This window comes from Lygodium microphyllum, chromosome 8 (assembly GCF_053477565.2).
Source record: "Lygodium microphyllum isolate KBCC chromosome 8, Lygodium_microphyllum_v1.1.10, whole genome shotgun sequence".
Taxonomy (NCBI): Eukaryota; Viridiplantae; Streptophyta; class Polypodiopsida; order Schizaeales; family Lygodiaceae; genus Lygodium; species Lygodium microphyllum.
The window spans coordinates 147,229,374-147,253,670 of NC_141142.1; the positions used below are offsets into that span (position 1 = coordinate 147,229,374).

Consider the following 24,297-nt stretch of genomic DNA (forward strand, 5'->3'; position numbering starts at 1 on the left):
TAGCTTTCTCCAAGTCGGTCACTATAGGTCGGACAGTTGTTGTCCAATCGACGGCCGGCCTGCATTATTTCTTGTATTTTTCCTCAGGCTATTTATTGGCCCCAGTCTCCACACAGTTTCTTAGTTCTGATCTCAAGTTTCCAAGCTGCTGATCGTGGAGATTGCCCTCAAGGTTCATGGAGTGTGAGATCTTCGAGGTGGAGACATATGCAAACATACTCTCTACACCCATGTACATATTTGCATCCTTATACAGCATTCTTCATTGCAGTTTTTTTGCGCTTCACTGTCTCTTTCTCTCTCTCTTCTCTCTCTGTTCACTCTTGTCTTGGTCATACACTTCTGCACTGCTTCCCTCTGACACATGCCGGCCAAAAACAGTTTTATTAATGGAACTACTATTGCTATTACAAGCGCTAACAAAACAATCTTCGAATAAAATTTCAAAAGATTTACCTGGCGCTTGAAGAGTATTTATTAAATTCTTAAAAGTAGACTTCAAGTTCTTGTTCTAGGGAAACTCTCAATCACCGTGAACGTGGTGCGTCTGATGCAAGTGAAGCAACGGCCCTTCGAGCAATCCTCACTACGAGTGACCTTGCGCTTACAATCCTTCTTATGCAACTTTGAAGATGGCCGATGAGTTGCTACTAGGGTAGCTAACTTTTTGACTTGAAGGCAAAGGTAGCTCGATGGGAACCCCCCGTCGATTGGCTACCTCTACTCATAGCCAAAGTATTATCAAAATTCTTTGTATACCTATAGACATCCTCAAGTCAATAAAGCTGACTGTGAAACACCTCGTTCTAGTAGTCTAGCGGCAATCCGAAGATGCATAGCATGTATAGCAATACTTGAGAACAGTCCAAGGCCTTTGTTTTTTGCAACACATCTTTAAACTCTTGTGAATATGCATCCAAGGTCTTCTTTTCCATATCAAGATCGAATAATTTTTGAATATTTTCAATCCAGTCATCGATCTTAAAACGCTTTTGAAAAACAGCCCATGTCATCAACTTGGGGCGTAGTCCTCCCCCACCAAGCATATGCCTTCTCTTGTAACATAATGTGTATCTGCTTGATGTGCTCAGCGTCATTGAACTCGTACAAATCAAAATACACCATCCATTGAATCGATGTTCGTCTCATCAACAGCCCATGTCATCAACTTGGAGCGTAGTCCTCCCCCACCAAGCATATGCCTTCTCTTGTAACATAATGTGTATCTGCTTGATGTGCTCAGCGTCATTGAACTCGTACAAATCAAAATACACCATCCATTGAATCGATGTTCGTCTCATCACATTCCTTCTTCTCCCCTTTAAAGGGATCAAGTTGGAACTAAAGAGGCAATGGCTATGGGCACAAATGTAAATGAGAAGTATGCAGCTCGATCACCTGTCATTGCATTTTCTTGACTTGAGCTTGGAGAATCACCGCAAGCCACAAATCTCCTTAGATTTGAATGAATAAGCGGCTTCAAAATGCTGCCCGTGCATATGTTCAGGTTCGCGAAAAGCTAAAAGAGCATCCTCCATGTGTTGAGGTTTAGTGCAAATGGATGCATCAAAAGGAGACACCCTATGAGAAGTCATAGTATTGGCAAGAGAAAGGAGTAGAGAGAAGAAAGGAAGTTTTGGAGAGATGATAATTTAGAGATCAAGGAGTGTGAGAGAGAAGAGCAGAAGAAAATGAATCATAGATTGCATTTAATACAAAATTAAATAGGTTTTTTTTGGGGTGGTGTGGGAGGAGCACAGCAGGGCAAGGAGGTAGCTTTGTTACATTTTTAAGGCTGAAGATAAAGAAGAAAAGGAGTATGATGATATGAATGCTCCTTCCTTAATCAAATCCCCCTTAATTGAAAAAAGAAGATCAACTAGATTTTGGACACACAAACCTTTTAATCAATCAAGCCTCCACCTATCTACTAGCTCATTCCCCCTCCCCCCAAGGCCCTTCGAGACTAGTCAAGTCCATCAATCTATGAGCCCATTTATCGTGGCCTTCATCTGCCATGACTCACACTATGCAAGACAAGCCACAAGGACTGTTAGCCGCCATGACTAGCGCCACACCAAAGTGCACAGGACTGGGTTTGCTTGGTGGCACATCTATTGCACTCTCTCTCCTCGAATGTCAGAGCCATTGACTATTTACACAACCGACTATCACAACCGATTGTGATAGGGTGCTTCACACTCCCTTCTCGACTATCACAGCCAACAACTATTTACACAATCTTTCTCTCTTCCTCCGTTCAAGCACCCATCCATGATGAAGATGCCATTGCCATCCTGCTCAAGTCTCTAAAGAAGGTTTTTCCAACCCTTGTGACTACCCTAACTAATATCCCAAATACAACTTTGGCAAGTACCATCCAGTCTTACCTAGATGAAGAGAAAAGAAACCATATTGAAGGAACTTTAGCAGTCACTACCCTTGAGCAAGTGTTAGTTCATACCGCTTCTACTAGGTGCTCCTTTTGTCACAAAAAATGGCATATTGTAAGCAATTTTCGGAAGAAATACCCTGACAAAATGAAGTGCAACAAATGCAAAAAGACCGGGCATATCACCAATAAGTGTCCCAGTGTTCCACTAGTATCTAAGGAATTGGAGGCCAACTTTGCCTCCCAATCCACAGATAACCAACTCTTTTGAGTCATGTAACATCCTCTACCTATGAATATCCTTGTAGCCTGATTTATAAAGGCATCCCATTTGATTGAGGGGGGGAACTTTAACATGTCTTGTGATGCAATGCCACCCTAGTATTGGGAGGGGTGTTACAATATAGGCATGGGAATTCACCCTAAGGAAGGGTATATGAGGGCAGATGGATGTAAATGGCCTTAAGGGACAGGGGAAACCCTAACCCTAGCTTGGCAGAGGCTATATAAATAGCCTATTGTGAGATAGAGTGTACCCAAGTTGTACCTTGAGCAACTTAGTAAGCAAGATTTTGTTATTGTACCTTGAGCTCTCATCTCCCTCTTGTGCACGTTCTTCTTGCTGCAACTCTGATTTTCCACATTTCTCTCCCATTGCACACTCCCACAAAAACTCCTCTCAAATATCTCTGGTTCTTATTTGGTGATTTGGTGATTTGGTGATTTGCTGCTAGGGACCACCCGATTCCAAATCTAATCTCATCTCATCCAATTTCCAAAGTAATATCTTCTTCAAAAGGCTCCTAGTCAGGAAGAATGCCCCTAGCAATAAGCTTGAAAACCAATGCTCTATTCTAGAAAACTGTTTCAATATTCTTAAGTGCACCTCTAAATCTCAGCTAAATAATGATGCCACACTCTAGCTTGGATATCAACCCTCCTAACAAAATGAAGTCCAAGATAAGTTTAACAAAATGAAGCCCTAGACAAGGCGCTTCACCTGCCAAATACAGGAACTAGAGAAGGCCCAACAAAAGGTGATGTGCCACAAATCACAGAGAGGATCTGATTAACCACCACTACCCTCCCTGTAAGAAATACTCTGGCTATGCTCCAGCAAGGAGCTTCTGTGTAATGTTCCACAGAAGGGGGCATGTTGCTCTCTAGAAATGTCTATCCCCGCATGACAACCCAAAAACCTCAATAATGTTCTGTGGAGGGGCCCATCTGCTTGTCAGGCATCCAATCAGACAAATGTGTATCGCATCCCCAAGATCCATAACCTTTGTGCCAATCAAGCTCCTAATCTCACAGTAAAAGACAAGCCTTATCTTATTTACACAGAAAAGGTAATACTTTTGTAAATGGTCATGACACACTCACTATTTGATCCAATTTATGAGGAACCATGCATGCTTTACTTTAGACATACAACCTGAATGTCTTGCCCTTTACTAGCATTTGGATATCCATATGCTTTGTGCCAATTAAGCCCCTATCCTCACAGAAAATGGGAACCTTAATGTTTTCTATAAACAGAAAAGAAAGGACTCATTGTGAACGTGATTATGAATCAGCCACTATTTGATGCAACATCATGACGTAACATGAACGCTTTACTTTGGAAACACCACCTGAACATGGTCACCCTTCCCACATTTGAACATCAATAGTGGGAATAAGAAAGGTAGAAACTTTACATATGATATCTGCACATTCGTCTGGAGAATCAACACGACAAGGTACCTGATCAAATATTAACCATCAAGTATTTCGTGAACAGTCACCAGAGAAATTGCAATAATGAGAAGCTCTAAATACACATTAAAATAATGTAACCTTGTTAGAATTCAATAAAATGTTCATGGGGGAAAAAGTCACATGCAAAGAACAAAGGTAGCTCACAAAAGAATGAGATTTGCCAACTGTCAACATTCCATCACATTAGCATACCAATCTCCCAAATGATACTAAGGATAAAAAACATCACACAATTGTGTATGCTAAACAAGTCTTACCTTGCAGCCACTGTGGCGAGTAAAGAAAGCAGGAAATTCATTGGTCTTGTATCCAATAACAGTAACACCTTCAGTCTCCTGCACAAGATGTGAAAAGTGTTGCTACCAAGCAATGATAATCTCTTCATCAAATACTGACAACTGTACAGTGTATTCCTAGATTTCTAAGAAGAATGTGAACTATTATGCCCAATCAAAGTTAAAAGGATGTCAATTACATAATGTGGAAGAAGAGGATTAGTCCAGCACTTGCTCTGATAGTTACTGTAAAATTGCCGAATGCCTAGAGCCTACATCTCACATCCTATTGCAGAAAGGAGATGAGATAAGAAGGATCAATCAGCAGCTTTTTGGGTTCATGTTTTCTATTCAGATTCCCAAATGTATACCTGAAAATTCTACCATAGACATGGCAGTGTTTGGAAAAGACGTTTCCAAGAAAAGGAACCCATGTGCATTGTCTAATTGGAGGATCAATTGCATAATATGAAACATGGAGACCAGAGTCTGGAGGACAAGCTGATGGTTCATATTCATCAGCATTATCAAGAGTTGTGAATGAAGCTCAAGGCCATGGATAAGATAATTGATGACGATACCATGGAGTAAGTTCTGTTGAGGAAAATCCCAATTACAATGGTGTGGTGATGAGTGTTGTGAGACTTGTGCATATCTCAAACAACAGTAAGGAACTATCGGAGATTTCTAAGCATGAAATTGGGCAATTGAACCAAGCGCTAACTCGTCGTAAGAGACGGCAATATGAGATCGAGCAATACTTGGACTTGTACTAACTACTCATTCGCATCAACTTGAAGGAGGCTTGGAGGTGGATTCTATTAGCATTCATGTGTGCCTTGTGTGTCACCTTCTAATTGTGAGCCTCAATCTGAGTCAGACAAGGACATTAGGAGCTCTGACATTGTATTTGTTTGTCATTTTATGTGTTTTAGACACTTTAGATGGAGAGCACATTAGTGCATTTCTCTTTGCGCACTTTTGGCTATTTTTTGGGGGTTTGACCACATTTAGAGTTTTCCCTCTTTTTCACCTATATATAGTCAGCCTATCCTCCCACCTTCATTATCCATTATCCATCATTGATCCCTCGTGATCAGCCAGCCCTCCTCATTCTCTCATCCCCCCTACTACTATCCGGCGCCCACACTGATGCATAGAGCTACATGTTGGGGCTGATTGTTGCAGCCTTGTACCTTCAACCACTGCAATCACATAGTTCCTTCTTTTTTTTTTGTAAAAGGTAATTGTATTAATTACGAAAAAAAGGTACAAGATTACATGATTACATGATTACAAGAGACACGAGGGCCCTAGGCCAACGTGTGGGAAATCCCCGTACTAATGCACTAAAAAGGGTTACACCAATCATGGCAACGACCCAGAGGCAATTGCCATATGCCAGGGAAGAAAATCCTCCCGAGGGAGCAAGTCGGAGTGCCGGATGAGATCTAGCTGCCAATGCAAGAGGCCTTTAAGCCTGGCAATATGTCTCGGTACATTAGAGGCCGAATCAAAGAGAAAAGCATTGCGCACACATAGTTCCTTCTCTCTCTTGCATTCTCTTTGTCTCCTCTTTCTGTTGCACAATCTCACATGGTATCAGAGCCACGCGTGGGAGATGGAGATCTTGAAGAGGAGCATGTTGTCCACAACAAAACTTGCCAAGCGTCATCCCCACATGCTACAAACCTTGCACTTGGAGTCAAATAGGTTAGCTTGGTCTATTTCCAAGCCTTTTTTAGGCTTCCTTTACCAGGTCAGATTTGCACTTTGCTCTTGGGTGGCCTCTACTAGGTTGGCTGGCACCGTTACTACACCCGGACGGCATCAAACAGGCTAGGCCGCCATTCGGCTGGGCGATACCAAAACAGACCTATATTTTTTGCAAACAGCCCCCGACACATGTTGTCACGAGGACGTGAAATTTCAAGATGCTTTAATCTTGCCAATAACATTTGATTGAGTTATTAATCAAATGTGCAAGGTTGTTTAGCACACATGTTGCACATGGTAGTTATTTCATGGTAATAGACCAAGGACCCTAAGGATGCAGTGGGTGCCAAAGCCAAAAGGTGTAATAAATTATGCCTGATAGGTACTAGGTGGTAGCCAGTGTCGAATTTTGGCCAAGACCAATTTATTGGCCACTAATGTCAGTTGGTGACATTAGAGACTAGGCATAAATTAATTAATTAATGCGAGTCTAAGGGCTAATAACTACTTAGGCATACTTGGAAGACAAATTGGCCTAGCTAATTTGCTAGAATTAATTTTTCGAGCACTAAAATATTTATTAAATTAATTTTCAAATTTAATATTCTAAAAATTAATTTAATAAGCTGGATAATGCTGAAAAATGGGAGTAGAAGACTGCCACTTGGCAAAACTTGCCCATGCAAGTGGGTAAAACGTTCTAAGGGATTGACGGAGTCTATTCTAGCCATTATGAGAGAGGAGGAGGCTATCAAAGAGCAAGGAGAGGCTGTTGATGTGATTTGCAGCCACCAAAGATTAGTCCTACAACAAGTGACAACAATTTGGAGCCCTCTAGGAGCAGGTCACAGCATACATGAGGGGGCAGCAATCTTTTTGGTCGTCCTAAGCTGTAGGTGACAACTTTCATGGTTGTTTGAGCAGGGCAGTGTAGTTTTTCAGCATTTCTCGCAATGAAACTTTAAAATTTTTCTCTCTACAGTATTCTCTCTCATCCCCCAACCCTCTCTCAAGTTATTTCAGCATTTTGAGCCATCAGAGAAAGAGATTCCAATCAATCTCTATTGTAAACCCTAATTTACAGTAAAAATTAGGGTTTTGACAGCCACCTCAAGATACGTGCTTAGAATTGAGGGCTTGGGACTTGAATTCCAACAGTTGAAATTGAAGAATTTCAAGGAGATTCAAAAGGCCAACTAGTCAATATCAGATTTGGAGCTGAATTTCTCTTTCAAGGAGTAAGGTTAAGGCCAATCCGTGAGCAAACCAAAGGGCAAATTGGTTTGGAGGCTTGCTCATTAGTTTTGACACCAAAGAGGCACTTGGATTAGCAAAGGAGATCAAAGGATCTCAGTTGTACTCCTTGCATTTGCAACATAAGATAAAGAAATACTGCAAGAGGCACCAATTGTGGGGCCAACAAGGTGTCCAAGATTAAAGTGGTAATATTTGCATTTTCAGTTTATGTGAATTTTATGCTTGCTGTAATTAGTATTAAATCAGGTTATTTACCACCCTATCCACGAAGGAAGGCTGGTTTCACACATGTTACAGAACTAAACCTTGCATTACCCGCATTTTTTGTGTAGGCAGCCCCTGTCTCTCTGCATTTTTTGTAGGCAAGTCATCAGTCCTCCTAGGCGGCACATTTGCAAGATGGGTGACACCTGTTCTTTGCTAGGCGGGCCCTTTATAGGCGAAAATATTTATTTCTTAGTTGCATTCTCATACTGGCTGGTCTTTGCTCACCAAGGTGACTACTTTTTGTTACTTGGCAGCCTCCGTAGCAAGCCAACATCAGGGCATATTTGTGTTTATTGCAAGGACTCGCTTTCTGGGTACTCTTGGTCCTTGACCAGTGACTGTGTTTCCAAGTTAAAGCCCTGTTTTCCTCTACATTTACTACTCCCTCTCTCTGCCCAGCATTATGTGTTCCCTTCAACATCGGATACTCCCCATCTACCTTGCCCCAATGAATCTTCTTCTGTACCATGGCCCACCACACCCCAATTATCGGACGACACCTCTTATTGGTCACCTTTATTCTAGTGGCAAAATCTTATTTTGTTTTCTTTGCAAGTACTTTCTTGAAGAACATCTATGGCCAAAATGTAAGCTATGGGGGATCGTGTGGTTCAAGATCATTCAAACCAACCACTATTTTATTACTCTTTTCCATTATATTATTCTGGGGTTTCTGGTCCCCGATTGGCATTAATGGCATCTCTTGAGCAAGTGCCAATCCTACCCTCTCTCTTCGCATTCGATAAGCTGAATGGGATGCCCTAAGGAGCCTATTGAGCAAGCAAAGGCACACAGCCATGAACTTTATCATTGTTTTGTGGATTTCCATAAAGCCTTTGACACTACCAAGGAACAGCTTCTCCAAACATTACAGATGCCCAAGATGCCACTTGAGATGATATGGGAATCACTACATTATATGACGAAATCCTGAGATGAATTAGATGCCCACGTGGTTTGTCAAATGAGATATAGAGCACTATGGAGGTGAAGCAGGGCTGCCCACTATCTCTAACACTATTTGGCTTGTACATTTATGAGATCATTCAGTTCATAAATAAAGGTGGTGGTAGTAGTGCATCTATGACTTACTAGTCACTCTAATGCTTTATGCACCATGTTGATGACATCATCTTGATATTTGACCCGCATGTGGAATTATAGCACCATATGGTAGACAAGTTATGAATGGGACAATGACAACCTATAGAGGCAACCAAGTAGATCTCACAAACTCACACATATACTTGGGCATTGCCTTTACTAGCACACGGAGCCACGTTTTCATGAGATAGAGAACCCATGATTGTTGAGAAACCCATCCATTAACTGCATTTCTTTTCATTAATTATTTCCAATTTCATAGTTACAAACCCAAAAGGGCTAGGCATCCACATTCTGGGGCACCACTCAAGATTGTCTATGCCTATAAATAGGGCACTAGCTCCCTTCACGCTATACACTGTCATTCATTCATCCATTCACTCTTTCTATCAGATCACTCCATCCTATCAATCTTCTCTCCATTCCTCAACCTCTCATCTCAATTCGTGGATGATCCTATTGTAGCTATCTGCTGCCTAGCGCCATGTACCACTCACATCAAGTTGAGTTTGCTGGCCAAATGCAGCCGCCCGGCTGATGCCACATCAAGATTGCTACAAGTAAACTTGGTTCCAATTTTGGGCCTGAGAGGGAGTGTTGAGCTAAAAATTCATTACCCGCTGATTAGATCTTTAAAACAGCCCCAAAACAACAAATTACCAAAAGTTTCATTGAATAGGAAGCGATTCTACAAAGTTTCTGTGTCCCACATGCAAAACCCTAATTTGGGAGAATCCTTCCACATCTATGAATAGACAAGCTGCCCACCATTCAGTCCCATCCTTATGTGCACATTTCTCACTCCCACGTGCAAATTTCAACCATCAACCACCTTCCCTCCATTGTCTAGCCCCTACCAACTGCAACATCATCCTCTCCGATACCTGGTGTCTCCATCCCTATTCCCCCCTTGCTCCTAGAGGCCTTACATTGCTATGTTTTCAACTGCAAGCTGTTGCCTGCCATTTACTTATCATCAACACCCGGATCAGCTTGTGTTTACAGCTCTAGACTCGGCAACAAGCCGATCTCCACCTGGAGACTGCATCTACCTGCATTTTTGCAGCTGGTGTGGGTGCTTGCATCATCTTCCACCTCGTCTGTTGTCCCCTTGCTGCCTATTGCCTTAATGATCAGGTTTTGCAGTTTTCTCACCCTTGACATCTCCGACTAGTGGTTGCAACACTCACGATATGTCTCCGATGGATGTTGCTCTCCGACACTCTTCAGCTCTACCCTTAAGCATTTTGTACATTCTCTCACTCATTTACAGCATTCATTCACTCACTTCAAAGTTCTATTTCTTCTCTATTTTTGTTTGTGTTTTTGCGTTTTGCATTTTGCATTTAGGGTTTAAGTTTTGCACATCCCTATCTAAGTGTTTGTGTTTCAATAGTGGTCGTACATTCTGTGTTTCCTCAGTGCAAACCCTAGCATATCTTCACACAAGAGACAGTGGCTATTGACTATTGTCTCCTCATCAATCCACTCCTTCAAGAGACAGTGGTTGTTCGACTCCACAGCCCACTCCACCAAGAGACAAAGCTTGTTGCCCACTTGTGGCTCCACAAGACCTACCTATTTCATCATCACCCTTGTATGGCTCCATGGACACCGACTCTGATGCAAGCATCAAGAAGTTTTTGTGTGATACCACTCCCTCTTCTACTCACGTTCGAGAGGCCACCTCTAGGTGTTGTCTAGGTTCTATTCCATTGGAGCCCCAAATACTTTCTTACCCATTGATTCCCATTGATACCTAGGATCTACAGGTTCTTTCCAGCTTAGGGCCTTGGATGTTTTAGCCATAACTTGGTGGCTAGGCCTTTGTATTCCCTCCAACATGGAGCCACGAAGCTTGTGGCTTCTCTTTGGGTACTATCAACACATCATGTCTATTGTTCTTCACTACAAGTCACCTTACAAGTGGAACACTAGAGTTACATGGTGGATCTTCTTCTCTCACACACATACACCTCTTATGGCTCCTTTTTGGGCCTAAGAGGGGGAGTTGAGATACCCATTCATTAATCCATTCAAGTTTCATAGTTATAGTTCCAAAAAGAGCTAGGTACCCACATTCTGGGGCACCACTCGAGACTGTCTATGCTGATACATAGGCCACAGACTCCCTCTACACACTATCATCCATTCATCCATTCACTCTTTTCTATCAAATCACTCCATTCTATTAGCCTTCTTTCCATTCCTCAGCCTCTCCACTGCTGTCTACACCCTTACTCAGAGGACATCTCACTTCATGAACGATCCTGTATAGTTGTCTACTGTCTAGCACCCTCTCCCACTCACATCAGGTTGCACTTGCTGGCCAGATATTGCCGCCCATGTGAAGCAACATCATGATTGCTGCAGGTGACATCTTCTTCTTGATCAAGATTTGCATTTTGCACTCCACCACCTTCTGCAGCAGTCTACATCTATGTTTGTTGCCTAGATAGGCCGCCCTGCTCTTGGAGCTGCCGATTTCATCATCAGCATTTTTGTTTTGCTGCCAGCAGGTCCTACACATCAGCATCTGCATCCTAGCAAGCCATCTTGCTGTCTAACAGGGATTTGGTCTTGATTCAGGTAGCTGGTCATAATCTTCTCCTCACCGACGGCATCTAAGGACTATGTTCCACTCCCTTCACAGTTGTCCTTCACCATTCAGCATTTATCTTTGATACCTACTGCCCAGAGGACTGTGTTTCGCTCCCTTCACTGTGCAGATTCCCTTCAAGTGTTGCCGTCTGATCAGCCAAGACCATGCAGTCATCTTTGAGCTTTTGCTCCATTGTATCAGCATGATTCAGTGTTCATCGTTCTTCACTCCTCTTCTGAGTTTTTCTTCTCTCAATGTTTTTCATACACACTTTGTCTCTCCCTGCAAACCCTACTATCTCTCTGATGTCGTATGAGTGCATATCATCCTGTCACTTTTCTTGACAACTGTAAACTTACACAAGGCTATGCCACACTTGCACAAATGGAGTGACGGTGTTGTTAGGCCCATCTTCAAGAAACCCACACCTAAGGATGGCTTTTTGATACATTAGTCACCCCGGCTACAATATGTATGCAGCACTCGTTTGGGCTCCTAGTTTCTCCACCTATGATTGGAGACACTTGGAGAGACCTTACATCCCTATGATATCTCGGATGATTCATGGCAAACCCTCAATGCCACTTAAATCATCGTAGAAGAGCCTGCAATACCTTGTGTCCCCATGGTAATGGAGGCTCTACTTCAAACCACTGGTTACATAAGATATCTCAAATCCATAAGTCCGGGCAAACTGTCATGCCAAGCCCTAAACAAATTATAGAGGACTGCCACATATGGTCGCATGCATTCTTCATCATCCTGCCCTCAGTCAAGCACCCTCACTAATGTACCTCTATACATGCAGGGGTTGATTGTGTGCAGCCTTGTATCAGTTTTCTGATCAGAGTGTGCCTTCTTTCACTTGCATGCAACCTCTCTCTCTTCTGTTCTCTCTTTTGTGTTTTTGTGCACTCACATATGTGTGTTTGTGTGTGCACACATGTGTGCGCACACACCGCTCATACATATGTACGTACATACATTCACAGACGTACTATAAATATCTATCCTCATTTTATACAATAGAGAGGGTTTTTGTTTGAAAATGGTCAATGCCACGGTTGTAGCAAAGTTGCACATAGCAGAGACAAAATCATCACAATAAGTGGCCAAACCTAGAAAGCTAGATTTATTTCTTCTGGTTTATATTAACCTATGTTATTATTATAGTTTGTGTGGCCCTTCCACAATGATTGGCAATAGAGGATGCAGAGGAGGTTGAGGCAGTGACCCTACAAAAGCAAAGAATAAAGTTGCCAACGAGGGTATCTTGGGGCTATTAAATGATTTTAAAGTATCAAATTCTACTCCCATGGAAGAGATTTCTTACATTGAGATTCATGAGATTGAGGATTCCATTGAGACTACTTGTCACATAAGATTCTATCGTATCCTTGCTAATGGTGCTTGAGGCACATGTATAGACACCATCAACAAAAGATATTGCTTTCACATGAGATTGATGATTCTACAAGGATTCTACTGACAATACTTTGTCACATAAGATTCGACTATATCCTTGATAATGGTTCTTCATGTGTAGACACCATCCAGGCTTTTCACAGTTTAGTCCTACCCAAGCAAAAGTATTGGTGGTGACACTCAGCACCTTAAATTCTAGATGAAAACATTATTTTAGTAGATTACTCTAATGCCACTACTAAACTACTAAAGTGGTTATGAACTTGGTTTTAGTTTCTCAAATTGCCTGGATGGTAGAGGCATATTCTTTTGATGAACAATGCATAGAGATCATTGGCCTTGCTACATGGGTAGTTTCAGCCAGAGGTATTAGGAAGATAGCCTTTACTGATTCATTTATGAACTAGTTTATGGCATCAGATGAAGTTCAAAACTAATTTAGGGCAATGAATGTGACTCAAATACCAAGGGGAAAGATGTCATGAATTTGCACGATGGTAATAGGCCAAGCAAAACGTAATAGTATATAAAAGTATACTATCTAACACAAAAGCAAAGCAAGTCTTTTTAACTACAAGGAAGCCACATTATGTTATATATCACATAATAGCAGACCCTAAGTAGAAGGAAGCTAGAGCGAGCTATATAAAGTATACAACACACAATAGCAACAGAGTTACTCGTTTCGCAACACCACAAGTAAGTATGCAGTCAACATAGAAGTATAGGAAAGATTTTTCTAGAGTGCTTCATAGCACAATAGCAGGCCATACTTAAGAAGAAGGAAGCCATGTTCCTTCATGGAGCTACACAGTGCTCTAGAACAATATCTGTAATTGAGTTAATTTGGTGTGCTATTCTGTCCTGTTGAGTGCCAAATTGCAGACAAACTTGTGATATTACCAAAGGAGTGACTCCATTGTTATTGTGTGCTGTTCAAAATGATGTACTCCTCTGACAGCTGTATAGCGTGATATTGATGACCATTGCAGATTACTTTCTAAATGCTGGGTTGCTATTTAAATCAGCCATCGCTGTGTCAGCTACAGGTAGTTTGGTCGTACCTTTCAGACCAGACAGAGCAAAATATTCCAGTGACTTGGAAGCCAATCTGTTCATATCGTGTTTCTTCATGATATGGGATGGCACTCCCACCATGACTTCTTCCCCTGTACCACCCAGACTACCTGAGAGGCCTTATATCTACGTGATGTATCTACTCTACACTAGAGCCATGCTATTTATCCATACACTTCCATATTTTAGTTTGAGCTATAAAATCAGCCATACTTTATTTTGCACAGATGGCAGAGGGAAAGCTTGACTCTCATTTCAAAGGATACAATTGTGAAGCCCAATAATTAGGGCATAAAGAGAAAGAAAAACTTAAATATTTGTACACTTTAAATGCTCACAAGGTACTCTAACGTTCTGGGAATGTCAAGAATTGACTTGACACCAGCACAGAAAACAGCAACAGGCGACCTTCCAAGCTCTGTTAAATCAGATGAGACATCCATTGCTGCCATTACAAGGACTGCGTGAGTACACATGAGAAGATATATACAGGTTAAGCAAAAGCCAACAACAAAAAACATCCAGAGAAAACAAATGCTTCCAAACTGGAAGGATTTATAAAACCAATTGTAAAGGAAATTAGATATAGTAATTCAAAAGATATGGAAGCCAGCTATTCTTGTAAACTTCCTTTCAATTTGCTCGCACTCACCAGTTTTCCCATCAAATAACTTCATAGAGGAATGTTGTACACCATGAAAAACTATATGCTGGGCTACATGACCCAAAAACCACTACCATGAATTATGCTTGTGCTTGGCAATATTTTGAATTGTGGTGGCCCAACATGTTGGTTCGTGATTTTAGAGGAGCATTTCACAATTCATATTGAAGCCATCCAGCTTGCCTAAACTAGGACTTGAAAATCCCCATCCAACTTTGAATTAGCTGTGATGGGGCACACATGCACATTGCTTATTCACTCAGCCACATCACATGCATTCATAAATCCCAAGTTCCAAAATCACTCTGAGTCTTCAGACAGATCCACCAAAACACCATAAGCATATATCCTGCCCGCTAAAGCATTGACAGAATCTAAACAGGACTAATCATGTACTGTGAGACATGACCCAAAGAGCAAGGTTGCAGCTTTTGAAGCTTGCATGAAGTTGAACATACAGCTTTCACCCCCTCGATGAACCCCTCCGATGCCTCCAGTCACAAAAACACGAATCCCAACCTGAAATCCATCTACAAGGTGAGTTGTTTGACTGCATGTGAAAACTAGCATGCATAGTGCAGGTATTTTACAAACTTGTGGATAAAATGTTTTCAGGCAGTAACCTTTGCAGCAAAGAACATGGTTGCAGAAACAGTAGTAGCACCATTTTGCTTCTTTGCAACCTACAAGAAAAAAATCAAATAAAATAAAATAAAACAAAATATCAGAGAGAAGAAATAACATCTCATAGAAAATCCCCCTAAGGAAAAATAACCTACAAAGATTTCAATATTACCAGTTAGAGAGGACTTGAAACATACAATCTAAAACTGTGCAATTGTTGAACATGAAATTGCATGTAGCACCACCATCCAACAAAAGTTGGCAAGTGGGGGCCATACATTCATACATGATTGATCAGCCATTTACATATTTTAAACACCATAGTGAGTCTTTTCAGGGACAACCGAGTTGATATTAACAAGAATGTACTCATCCAGAAAATAACACAGTGATGTGTGACACTGGCAACATAACAAATAAGGACCTGTCACTTGGAGGACCTGATACCAAGTGACACTATGTGAGAAAGTACATGTCCCATCATTATAAAAATTGAAATGAAATACTCATTTATCCAAAGCATCCTCGTATCTTTTGCAATGACTCAAAATGATCACATATTATAACTCTGCTTAAATAAAATTTCATTACTATAAGCGGCTGAGATAATCATTCATACTCATGATGTCTACATAAGATGTAGACAAAAAACCATAAATGTTCAACAACTCTCTGCCTCTCTGCTCCAGGCAGATGCCAAGTACAAGCTAATGGACATGTTGCAATCTACTTGCCTCCTCATGTAAATCACCCATTTAACTCTAAGAGCTCGAAGAGTTGCTTAAACTCCTTTCATAAAATGCTATTTAAGCATTCGAATCCTATCTAGTGCTTGGATATTAGGAAAGTTGTCGCCCATCATCGCTGACTTGCCACCGCACTCCCGCAACCCCCATCTCTCCCGTTGACTCGCCACGGCGCCCCCCCGTGACCCAACTGTTTCGCCGCCTGTCCCCTCCCGCGACGCGTTGTGCCTCCCCCCCCCCCCCCCAACGGCCAGACTGACGTGCCATCGAGCTGCTTCCCACAGCACTTCCCCACACCCGTCACCCCCCCGCTCTGGCTCTGCGAGTAAAACCTCTTCAGCCAACCTCCCCTCCGCCCTGGTTCCGATCTGACGCCCAGTTCCCCCCCCCCCCCAAAATCCTACGCTGACCCCCAATCAAATGCCCAAACTAACATTCTCCTTTGTCCCCCCCATTCTAACCCCTCTGCGCCTCCCAAATCTGACGCCCAGGCCCCCCAACTCCCGCACTGTACCCCATCCCTTTCAACTGGCAACTCCAGAACCCTCACCCGCGCAACTTCAGTCTGGAAACATTTTTTGTGGCGCCCGGTGCCTCCATCACCGTCAGAAAACAGAACCCGCCTCCCCTTCATCAACATCGCACACCACCCCCCCCCCCCGGTTGCTCCCTCCATTTGCAGCAACACTCCCCCCCCCCCCTCCGGCAGTTCAACAGTGCGATCGGCACATTTCTTAGTGGGGACGCGCAATGGAAACCTCTGGTCAGATGACGCCACATTCTACGAGTCCCCACCACTCAAACACCTTGCACGTCGTCCTCTCTGAGGAACAGCTCTTAGCAGTTTGTGCCACAGAGCTAGAGCTAAAAGACACCATGATCTTTGGACACTCCCCATCGAGGGCCCAACTTGTTGGGATATAAAGGCCCAGTAACCTCCGTGTATATAGTACACGCATATTGTACATGTGAACGCACCCTTTTACCTGCCCTAAGTATAAATACATTTTATTCTTTGTGTACCAACACTTTTTTTTTTGGTACACTCTTAACATCTCAAACTCTCTCAAGCCGTCACACTCACTGGTTCACTCCTGCTCGACGTCCATCACTCTCTATTGTGCCCCCCTCCAGTTCCAACAACTGGTATTAGAGCTTAAGGTTCTGTGTACGCTTCCCGACTCGAACGCACCTTTAGCAAGCAAGCGACAGGCAGAGTCGACTGGTAGCAAACGTGCTGACAAGACCAGGCGGCACTGGGCAGCGGGCATGGATCAGGCGCTTGCTACTGCGCGCGGTGAAGACATGCAAGCGACGACTGGAACGACACGACGTGCAAGCGACCTCTGCGGGCGGTTCGCGTGACGGGCGACAGGCAGGCGACGCCGGCGGGCAAGCGTCAATCAGACATGACGGGGTCGCGTGACGGTTCGTGACCTTGACAGGCGGGCGACGTGACGCAACGGGGGTCAACGGACCCCCCCCCCCCCCCCCCCCCCCCCGCAGTTAGTTCCTTCGTTTTTTTTTTTTAACAAATCAAAATTTTCTCTAATCCCCTCATTACCACTTTCCTTGGCGGGTGTTCACACACCAGAGGCACAGTTTCAAAATTTGTGCAAATCAGGCCACAGAATTTGAGGCTTTTCCCAGATTTGGCATCATTCATGCCTATCAGTGACTTTTGAGTCAAAAATTGCAGACATCGCGAGTGGTGACCTCAATTTAATTGGGGATTTTGCAAATTTTGTCGAAATTTTGCATTTTTGGGTAAAATTTCCTGACATTGGATCCGATAAATTTGGGGCTTTTCATGTATTGGCAAAGCTTTACTCAACTGGGTCAGATTGACTGACATCCATGCAATTTTGGACTTGAAATTTTGGGGATTTGCGCAGAATTTGGTAGATTTCTGCATCTTTTGCCCGTGCAGTGGCTGGTTAATGTACAAACAGCAGAGATTTATTTCTGGTTGAGGAAAAACAGCAGGTGCTTTGCTGGTTCAGCTTGTGCTTCCGCAGATTAGTGCATTTACTCTTGTGTTCGTGATAAAATGGCTGCAACTTCTTCCAATTCAGACATCAAGAGTCTGATGGAGATCAAACGGTTTGATGGTCATGGCTTTGACCTTTGGAAAGACCGTATGCAAGGCATTTTGTTCCTGAAGGATTGTGAGGATACTTTGCAGGAAGATAAACCCGCACTAATGTCTCATGCAGATTGGGCCAGAGTGAATAAAAAGGTTGTGGCTTACATAAAGATGGGTGTCACTGATGACATTCTGACAAACATTAAGGGTTTAGACACAGGTTATGCAATATGGGAGAAGCTGAAGACTACTTATGAGATCACCACACCTGTTAATCAGGTGCATTTAATGCGCAAGTTGGTGAAAGTGAGAGAGGAGACTGAGTTGTTAGACTCAGAGTATGCAAATGGCACATCACTCTACATAGAGGACGATAAGTTGATGCTGGAGAGAGTGAGGCTAGCTCTTGAGATGTTTTGTCTTGCAACGCTAACAAAAATCAACTAGCGAAGATCGGTTGGTTTCCTCACAAACCCGGACTCTGACACGGAGTGGGACATCCACCTGGGATTTAGATGGGTGAGCAAAGGGCAAGGAGCTGACCTACTGGAGAATGGCTCGCCTCACACTAGCCGGCTGAGCCTTGGTGGTTAACCAGGTCCTCCTAGCAACGGCCTAGTATATCGCTTCATGTTGATGCTTCTCCTCATCCTGCATAGTGCAACTTCGTCGCCTAGTGCGGAACTTCCTTTGGTTAGTGTCAGATGGCTCCACAAATTCCAAGGCCAAGGTGGTGTGGGCGACCATCATACAGCATCGGTTTGAGGGAGGGCTTGGGATCATAGACCTAGAGTACAAGAGTATGGCCCTCTTGGGCAAGCTAGTTGTCCGCGGCCTCACACCAAGTGGGAAGACCTGGAAGGTTTTATTGTAAGAGGGTCTTCAAGATTGTAGACCGAGGCTTGGCGGTGAGTAGAGGCCGTCCCTCAGATGGATCTTCATGTCAGCCCAGATCACCTTTCCTACGTAGCTTACTCCATGTGTAGCAGGGCCTCTATAAGGCCCTAATCCAGAGCCCCTCAGGCTGCCAGGAGGAGATAAACCGTCAGCCGGTGATCTTGAACCCTCAAGTCAAAGATTGGGAAGGGGCACAGATTGATGAGTGCCCCCACATCCAATGGGCTGGTTGCGAGATCGGCCCGACTCGTACCATCAGGACATGGCGGGAGGCGTACAGGATGGGGAACGAGGAGGTGCTGCAGCGAGTATCAGGCTGCCAGAGAGGAGTGGAGTTGAGAATAAGGGAGGTAGACGCAGCAATACCTCTGAAGTAGCTTGCTCCAGCGATAGGAGTGCCGATAGAGCCCAGGGAAGTATGGGCCACTAGGTTTTCACCAATAGGCATCCCCCTACAATTGGCAAGTAGAGTGGGCGGCGCCCCGCAAGGGATCTTCACCGTTCAGGAGGGGGGGCGTCTGGCCCTTGACAAAGGGCAGAAGGATGAGGGGATAGCTGCCCTTTCGTGGAAGAGGATTCGAGTTGTGGGCCTTCAAGGGAAGACATGGCGACTGGACCCCTATGTTTTCTGGAAGGAGCTCAGGGAGTGGCACCTTTGGATCTGGGAGGGTAGACCACTTGATGAGTTGGAGTGGGATCCACTAGAGTGGCTATGGCCGGCCACTGCAGTCGCCAAGAAGCCACTGAGGTTCCTGGAGTACACTACCAAGATTGGCAGACACGTACTGATGTAGGAGGATACGGATTGGGCACCGTCACGTAACAGGCACTGGGCGGAGCACAACATTACGGAGCTATTCCGACAGACCTTCTAGCACCGCCTATGGGATAGTTGAAGGCCAAGGAGGGTATCGTATTTCTTATGGCTAGTGGCACATGGAGGCTTGGCGGTGGGAAGTTGGCTTGCCCAGATGCAAAAGGAGGAAGGTTGTAAGCCCTGCACACAACAGCCTTCGGAAATCCCAAAGCACTGCCTTTGGTCATGTGAGGAGGAGTAGCTCGTGTGGAGAGGAGCATGCCGCATCCTTCGCCGTATAGCACCCAGCCTTGGGTGTATCTCATAGGGAGCTTTCTGCTGGCAGGCAGTCAGCCAAGGCTGTCACCTTCTGTATGAGACCAGGATGTAGGACACGATATTCATCATCGAGGCAGGGTCTTGCACGCAATGGTCGGTTTGGAGTCTCTACCCATCCGCCAGATACTGGAGCCCATAGCAGACCACTTTGAGGTATGGGAGATCATAGGGAGTCTTACTGGATGGCATATCTAGAAGGCATGGTGTCACGAGGCTTTCGGCGGAGAGAGACTTTCAGTACAGGCAACCTTAGCAGAGCTCTGGACCTCCATCATCCACTCCTCCGCAGCCGTTGGAATCAAGTGCAAGGCAAGTCCAGGGCTCGTCAGGAGCTCTGTTGTCGTTTCATGCATACTTGGGGCAGCCAAGACCTGTTTTTCATAATGCATGCAGGCAACCCCAGATGGCGATACACCCCCCCCCCCCCCCCCCCCCCTCCATGGCTTCTTGCCCCCATCCCCCCCAGACCGCCTTGAGAGGCTTGTATACACTATGTATTTGTGACTTTGCATCAGCTCCAGCTAGTCTGTTGAGCATGAGCACTTCGTTGTAATCAGTTTTTTCTAGTAATATAATCAGCCACATTTTATTTGCAAAAGAAAAAATCTAGTGCTTGGATCTATCCCAACACCCATTAAATGCAAGAAAACTATTAAGAATAAAGAAAAGGTTCAAATACTTTATTAGGAGAGGTAGGATTTGAACCTACAAAGAAGGGTTTCCAACAGGTTTACAGTCTGTCACTTTTAACCACTCAACCACTCTCCAGTGGCTTGGATTTAGACCAAAGCACACTTCTCTAGCCACTGCCCAGTCCAGGATTTTAAAAAAATTTACTGCCCTGACACACTTAAATGGAGTTGATTGAGACGTTAGGAATCTCTCTTATTATAATACTCTTCATTCATATACAGGTGAGCTTGTCCAAACTAGAATTACACTCAGCCTCACTGTATCTCATTGTCCAGATGTGCAACCAAGCAATGATGCTGTTAATGAGCTCCCATCTGAATCACCTGCAGTCCACTCTGTCTGAGAGAAACATACAGTGGGGTATGATGCTCAGATCTGATCCAATGTCAGATAGGCTATGCTCCCTTGGAAGCCCTAATATCCACAAGCTGGCCTCTATCTTATCCATTGCTACTTACATTGCTATCATATCACCATCAGTTGCCCTGCAATACTAGTCTGAAAATAATAGCCTCCCCTCAAAATGAAGAAGATGGATCCAACCCCAACATTGTTAGCAACCATGATTGTCATGCCTTGTCATCTCCTGCCTATGAGCCTCATTCCGAGTCAGATGAGGACTTTAGGAGCTTTGACATGTCTATCGCTTGTTTTGACAGAGGAGGTATCTCACTCTAGAGTGACCATCTAAGTGCATTCCTATGTATTTCTCCTTTTTTCAGCTTTCAGTGTGCTTTCCCTATGCAGTTTCTGCATTTCCCAAGTTGTCTCCATCTGCCAAATAGTATCCAGCCATCCTGGCATTTTTGCCATGTCACCAGACATTTTTCCAGCATTTATTGCTGGCCGGCCCATTTTTAGGGCCCAAGGTGCAGGTCAGCCAGATTTAGGAGTAGTTGGCTATATATAGCCCCCCCACTCACTTGGCAAATCATCTTCCTTCTTCCTTGGTAGGCACACACTCCGACTCCATCATCTTCCTCCATCTCTAGTGCTGCCCTCATCATCAGCCTGATCTAGTGACATTGTGGCTTACGTGTAGAGACTAATCAATCTTCTTTTTGTATTCAGCATTTGTTCCTTGTTCAATGCAAATTTCTTTCTTCTTTTCTTGCATTCTCTTTCTACGAATAATTGCTTTAAACATAGAAAACACAAAACCAATTGTACAACAAAGCACAAACTAATAAACACAGAACACAATGTAATATTTCCGCGCAATTAAAAGTTAGTTAGTTAGTTCGTTAAGTTAGTAAAGTCAATTAGTTAGTAATAAGTTAGTATGATAATAAGTTAGTTAGTAAAGTAGTTAAGTTAGTGAGTAAGTTAGTAAGGTTAAGTTAGTAAGTTATATAACTAATAACTAACCTTACTAACTAAAACTAATGACTAACCTTACTAACTAAAACTAATAACTAACTAACGTTTAAAAAAAATAAAAGGAATCGGATTGTTCGCCGGACCTCATCATCATCGTCATCATCTTCATCGTCGTTGTCATCATCATCTTCTTCTTCTTTGTCATTATCATCATCCTCATCATCTTCATCATCTCCTTTATCATATTCATCTTCTTTAGCATAAATATCTCCTTTACCACCAAAATAGGTATTGACCAACCTCACAGCTCCCCCCCTTTTTTCTTAAGAAAAATAAAATAAAATAATAAAATAAAAGAGAAAGAAGGTAATGTATGAGTAAGTGTACTTGAGTAGTCAAAATGTAGCGAGGAAAAGTTTCCTCCACCAAACAAACCACCTCAATGGACAATACTCGAGCCTCTTGCAACGTATTTGGATCGATTTCCTTCAAACTCACAAATCTACCAACATGCAATTGAGAACGATGATTAGTTTTGTCCATAAATTCAAGCGGGTTTACTACGTGATGTACGTAATATGTAAACTAAAAAAAAAAAGTATAATATATGCATACCTCGCAAGCTCACCCAACTTGTAAATGATATCACGCACATCTTTCGAAACACAATGGGATATGCTAGTAGGAAGGATGAACTGTATGTAAATATTCATACTTTGTTAATTAGTCTACATAGTTACTCCACTAATTAATATATTTATGGCTATGAAAATCCTTACGTGAATCATTTTGTGCCAATCGTGAGACTCCAAAACGGATAGTTGCTCCACATCTCTTTTCTTTTTCTTTATGAAGGCTCCCTTGAGGCATCTCATATATCCTGTGGGAGTTCGAAAGCTACATATCTGCTGCTTCACCATCTTTTCTTCGGTCTTCGACAACATCCAAGGTGCACGCGGTAACTCGATCTTTCCTCTGGGTCCGATGCGTGGCCAAGCTCATCTCATACGTCCAATACTACGTATGTCCTCCCTTACATTGACAGAATCACGAGCCCTGATTAAGTGATCCCATAATGTAGAGGCAACATTCTTGAATATATGCATGGGGGGGTCCAACAGGTGATTGATCTTGAGTTCAGTCCAATATGGGAGACGAAAAAATATAGAGAATCTAACGCACAAACAATATATTATTTCTCGTTCTCATAATGAAGTATACTTTAAAGACAAACAAAAGAAGTAAACTAGTTACCGACTCATGCCGAGTGGAGGATTATCATTGGCGTGTGTCCAAGTGTCCTTCCAATCTTGAATGGACAGAGATTGTGGAGTTCTTCCATTAGTGGGGGTGCATATTTGGGGTGGTCAATAGAAAGAAAATGATGATGATTGTCATAGATAACCTTCTTCAAGCGTGTCGGTCTAGAAGAAACCAGAGAGGGACCGCAAATTGGACATGCATGATATCCTGATGTAGTTAAACCTGTAGAAACAAGTAGGTTAATGATGACATATATTTGATTAAGGGTAAGAATAAATAAAATAGAGTACGCAACTACCTGAACACTCTCCATAGCCTGGAAAGTCATGCATGGTCCACAACAACATGCCCAGTAAAATCTCTAGAGGACAATGATGCACTCACATCTTACACCTGGATACCTCTCCATAGCATTTCTAGCTCCTCAATCAAAGGCTCTAAGTAAACGTCCATGTTTTTTACTTTGTGTTTTCCAAGAATCAAAAGGGACAACATTACATGTCCTTTTTTTATTGCCATGGACGGAGGGATATTATAGTTCACCAATACCACGGGCCCTACACTATATGAGGTGCTTTTGATGCCAAATGGATTTATTCCATCTAATCCTAGACCAAATCTCAAATTTTTGGGCTCTTCTTTGAATGTAGGCCACAAATTGTCTACGTGTTGCCAAGCTGGTGTGTCTGAAAGAGTTCTCCACTTTTCATCACTTGAATGGTGACTAGCATGCCATGACATGAGTCTCACAATAGATTCACACTTAAACATAAGTTGAATACGTGAAATAATAAAAAAATGTAGCAAAACCTTACGAGGCACATCCACTGATTTCATCTCCTAGTTGTATCTTGGTTCACCACAAATAGAACAATGTCGTACAGATGCATGATACCAATGAAACAAGATGCAATCATTGACACATGCATGGATTCTAACGTAATCGAGACCTCCAAGAGATGTCAAGAAACGCCTTGCTTGCTCCCTTCTAGT

The 24,297-nt window shown here is 43.1% G+C and overlaps 1 protein-coding gene across 2 annotated transcripts in view; it reads right to left on the reverse strand.

Annotated features, from left to right (window-relative positions):
• Nucleotides 1-24,297, reverse strand: part of LOC148032984 (pseudouridine-5'-phosphate glycosidase-like) — a 154,698-nt gene that overhangs the window by 95,424 nt on the left and 34,977 nt on the right. For both annotated transcript variants that reach the window (XM_087684213.1, XM_087684214.1), the window contains exons 5-9: nucleotides 15,164-15,223; nucleotides 14,999-15,059; nucleotides 14,215-14,321; nucleotides 4,411-4,488; nucleotides 4,093-4,138 (exon numbers count right to left, since the gene is read on the reverse strand). In XM_087684213.1, the coding sequence (XP_087540339.1) occupies nucleotides 4,093-4,138; nucleotides 4,411-4,488; nucleotides 14,215-14,321; nucleotides 14,999-15,059; nucleotides 15,164-15,223 (352 nt within the window). The remainder of the gene's footprint in view (nucleotides 1-4,092; nucleotides 4,139-4,410; nucleotides 4,489-14,214; nucleotides 14,322-14,998; nucleotides 15,060-15,163; nucleotides 15,224-24,297) is intronic.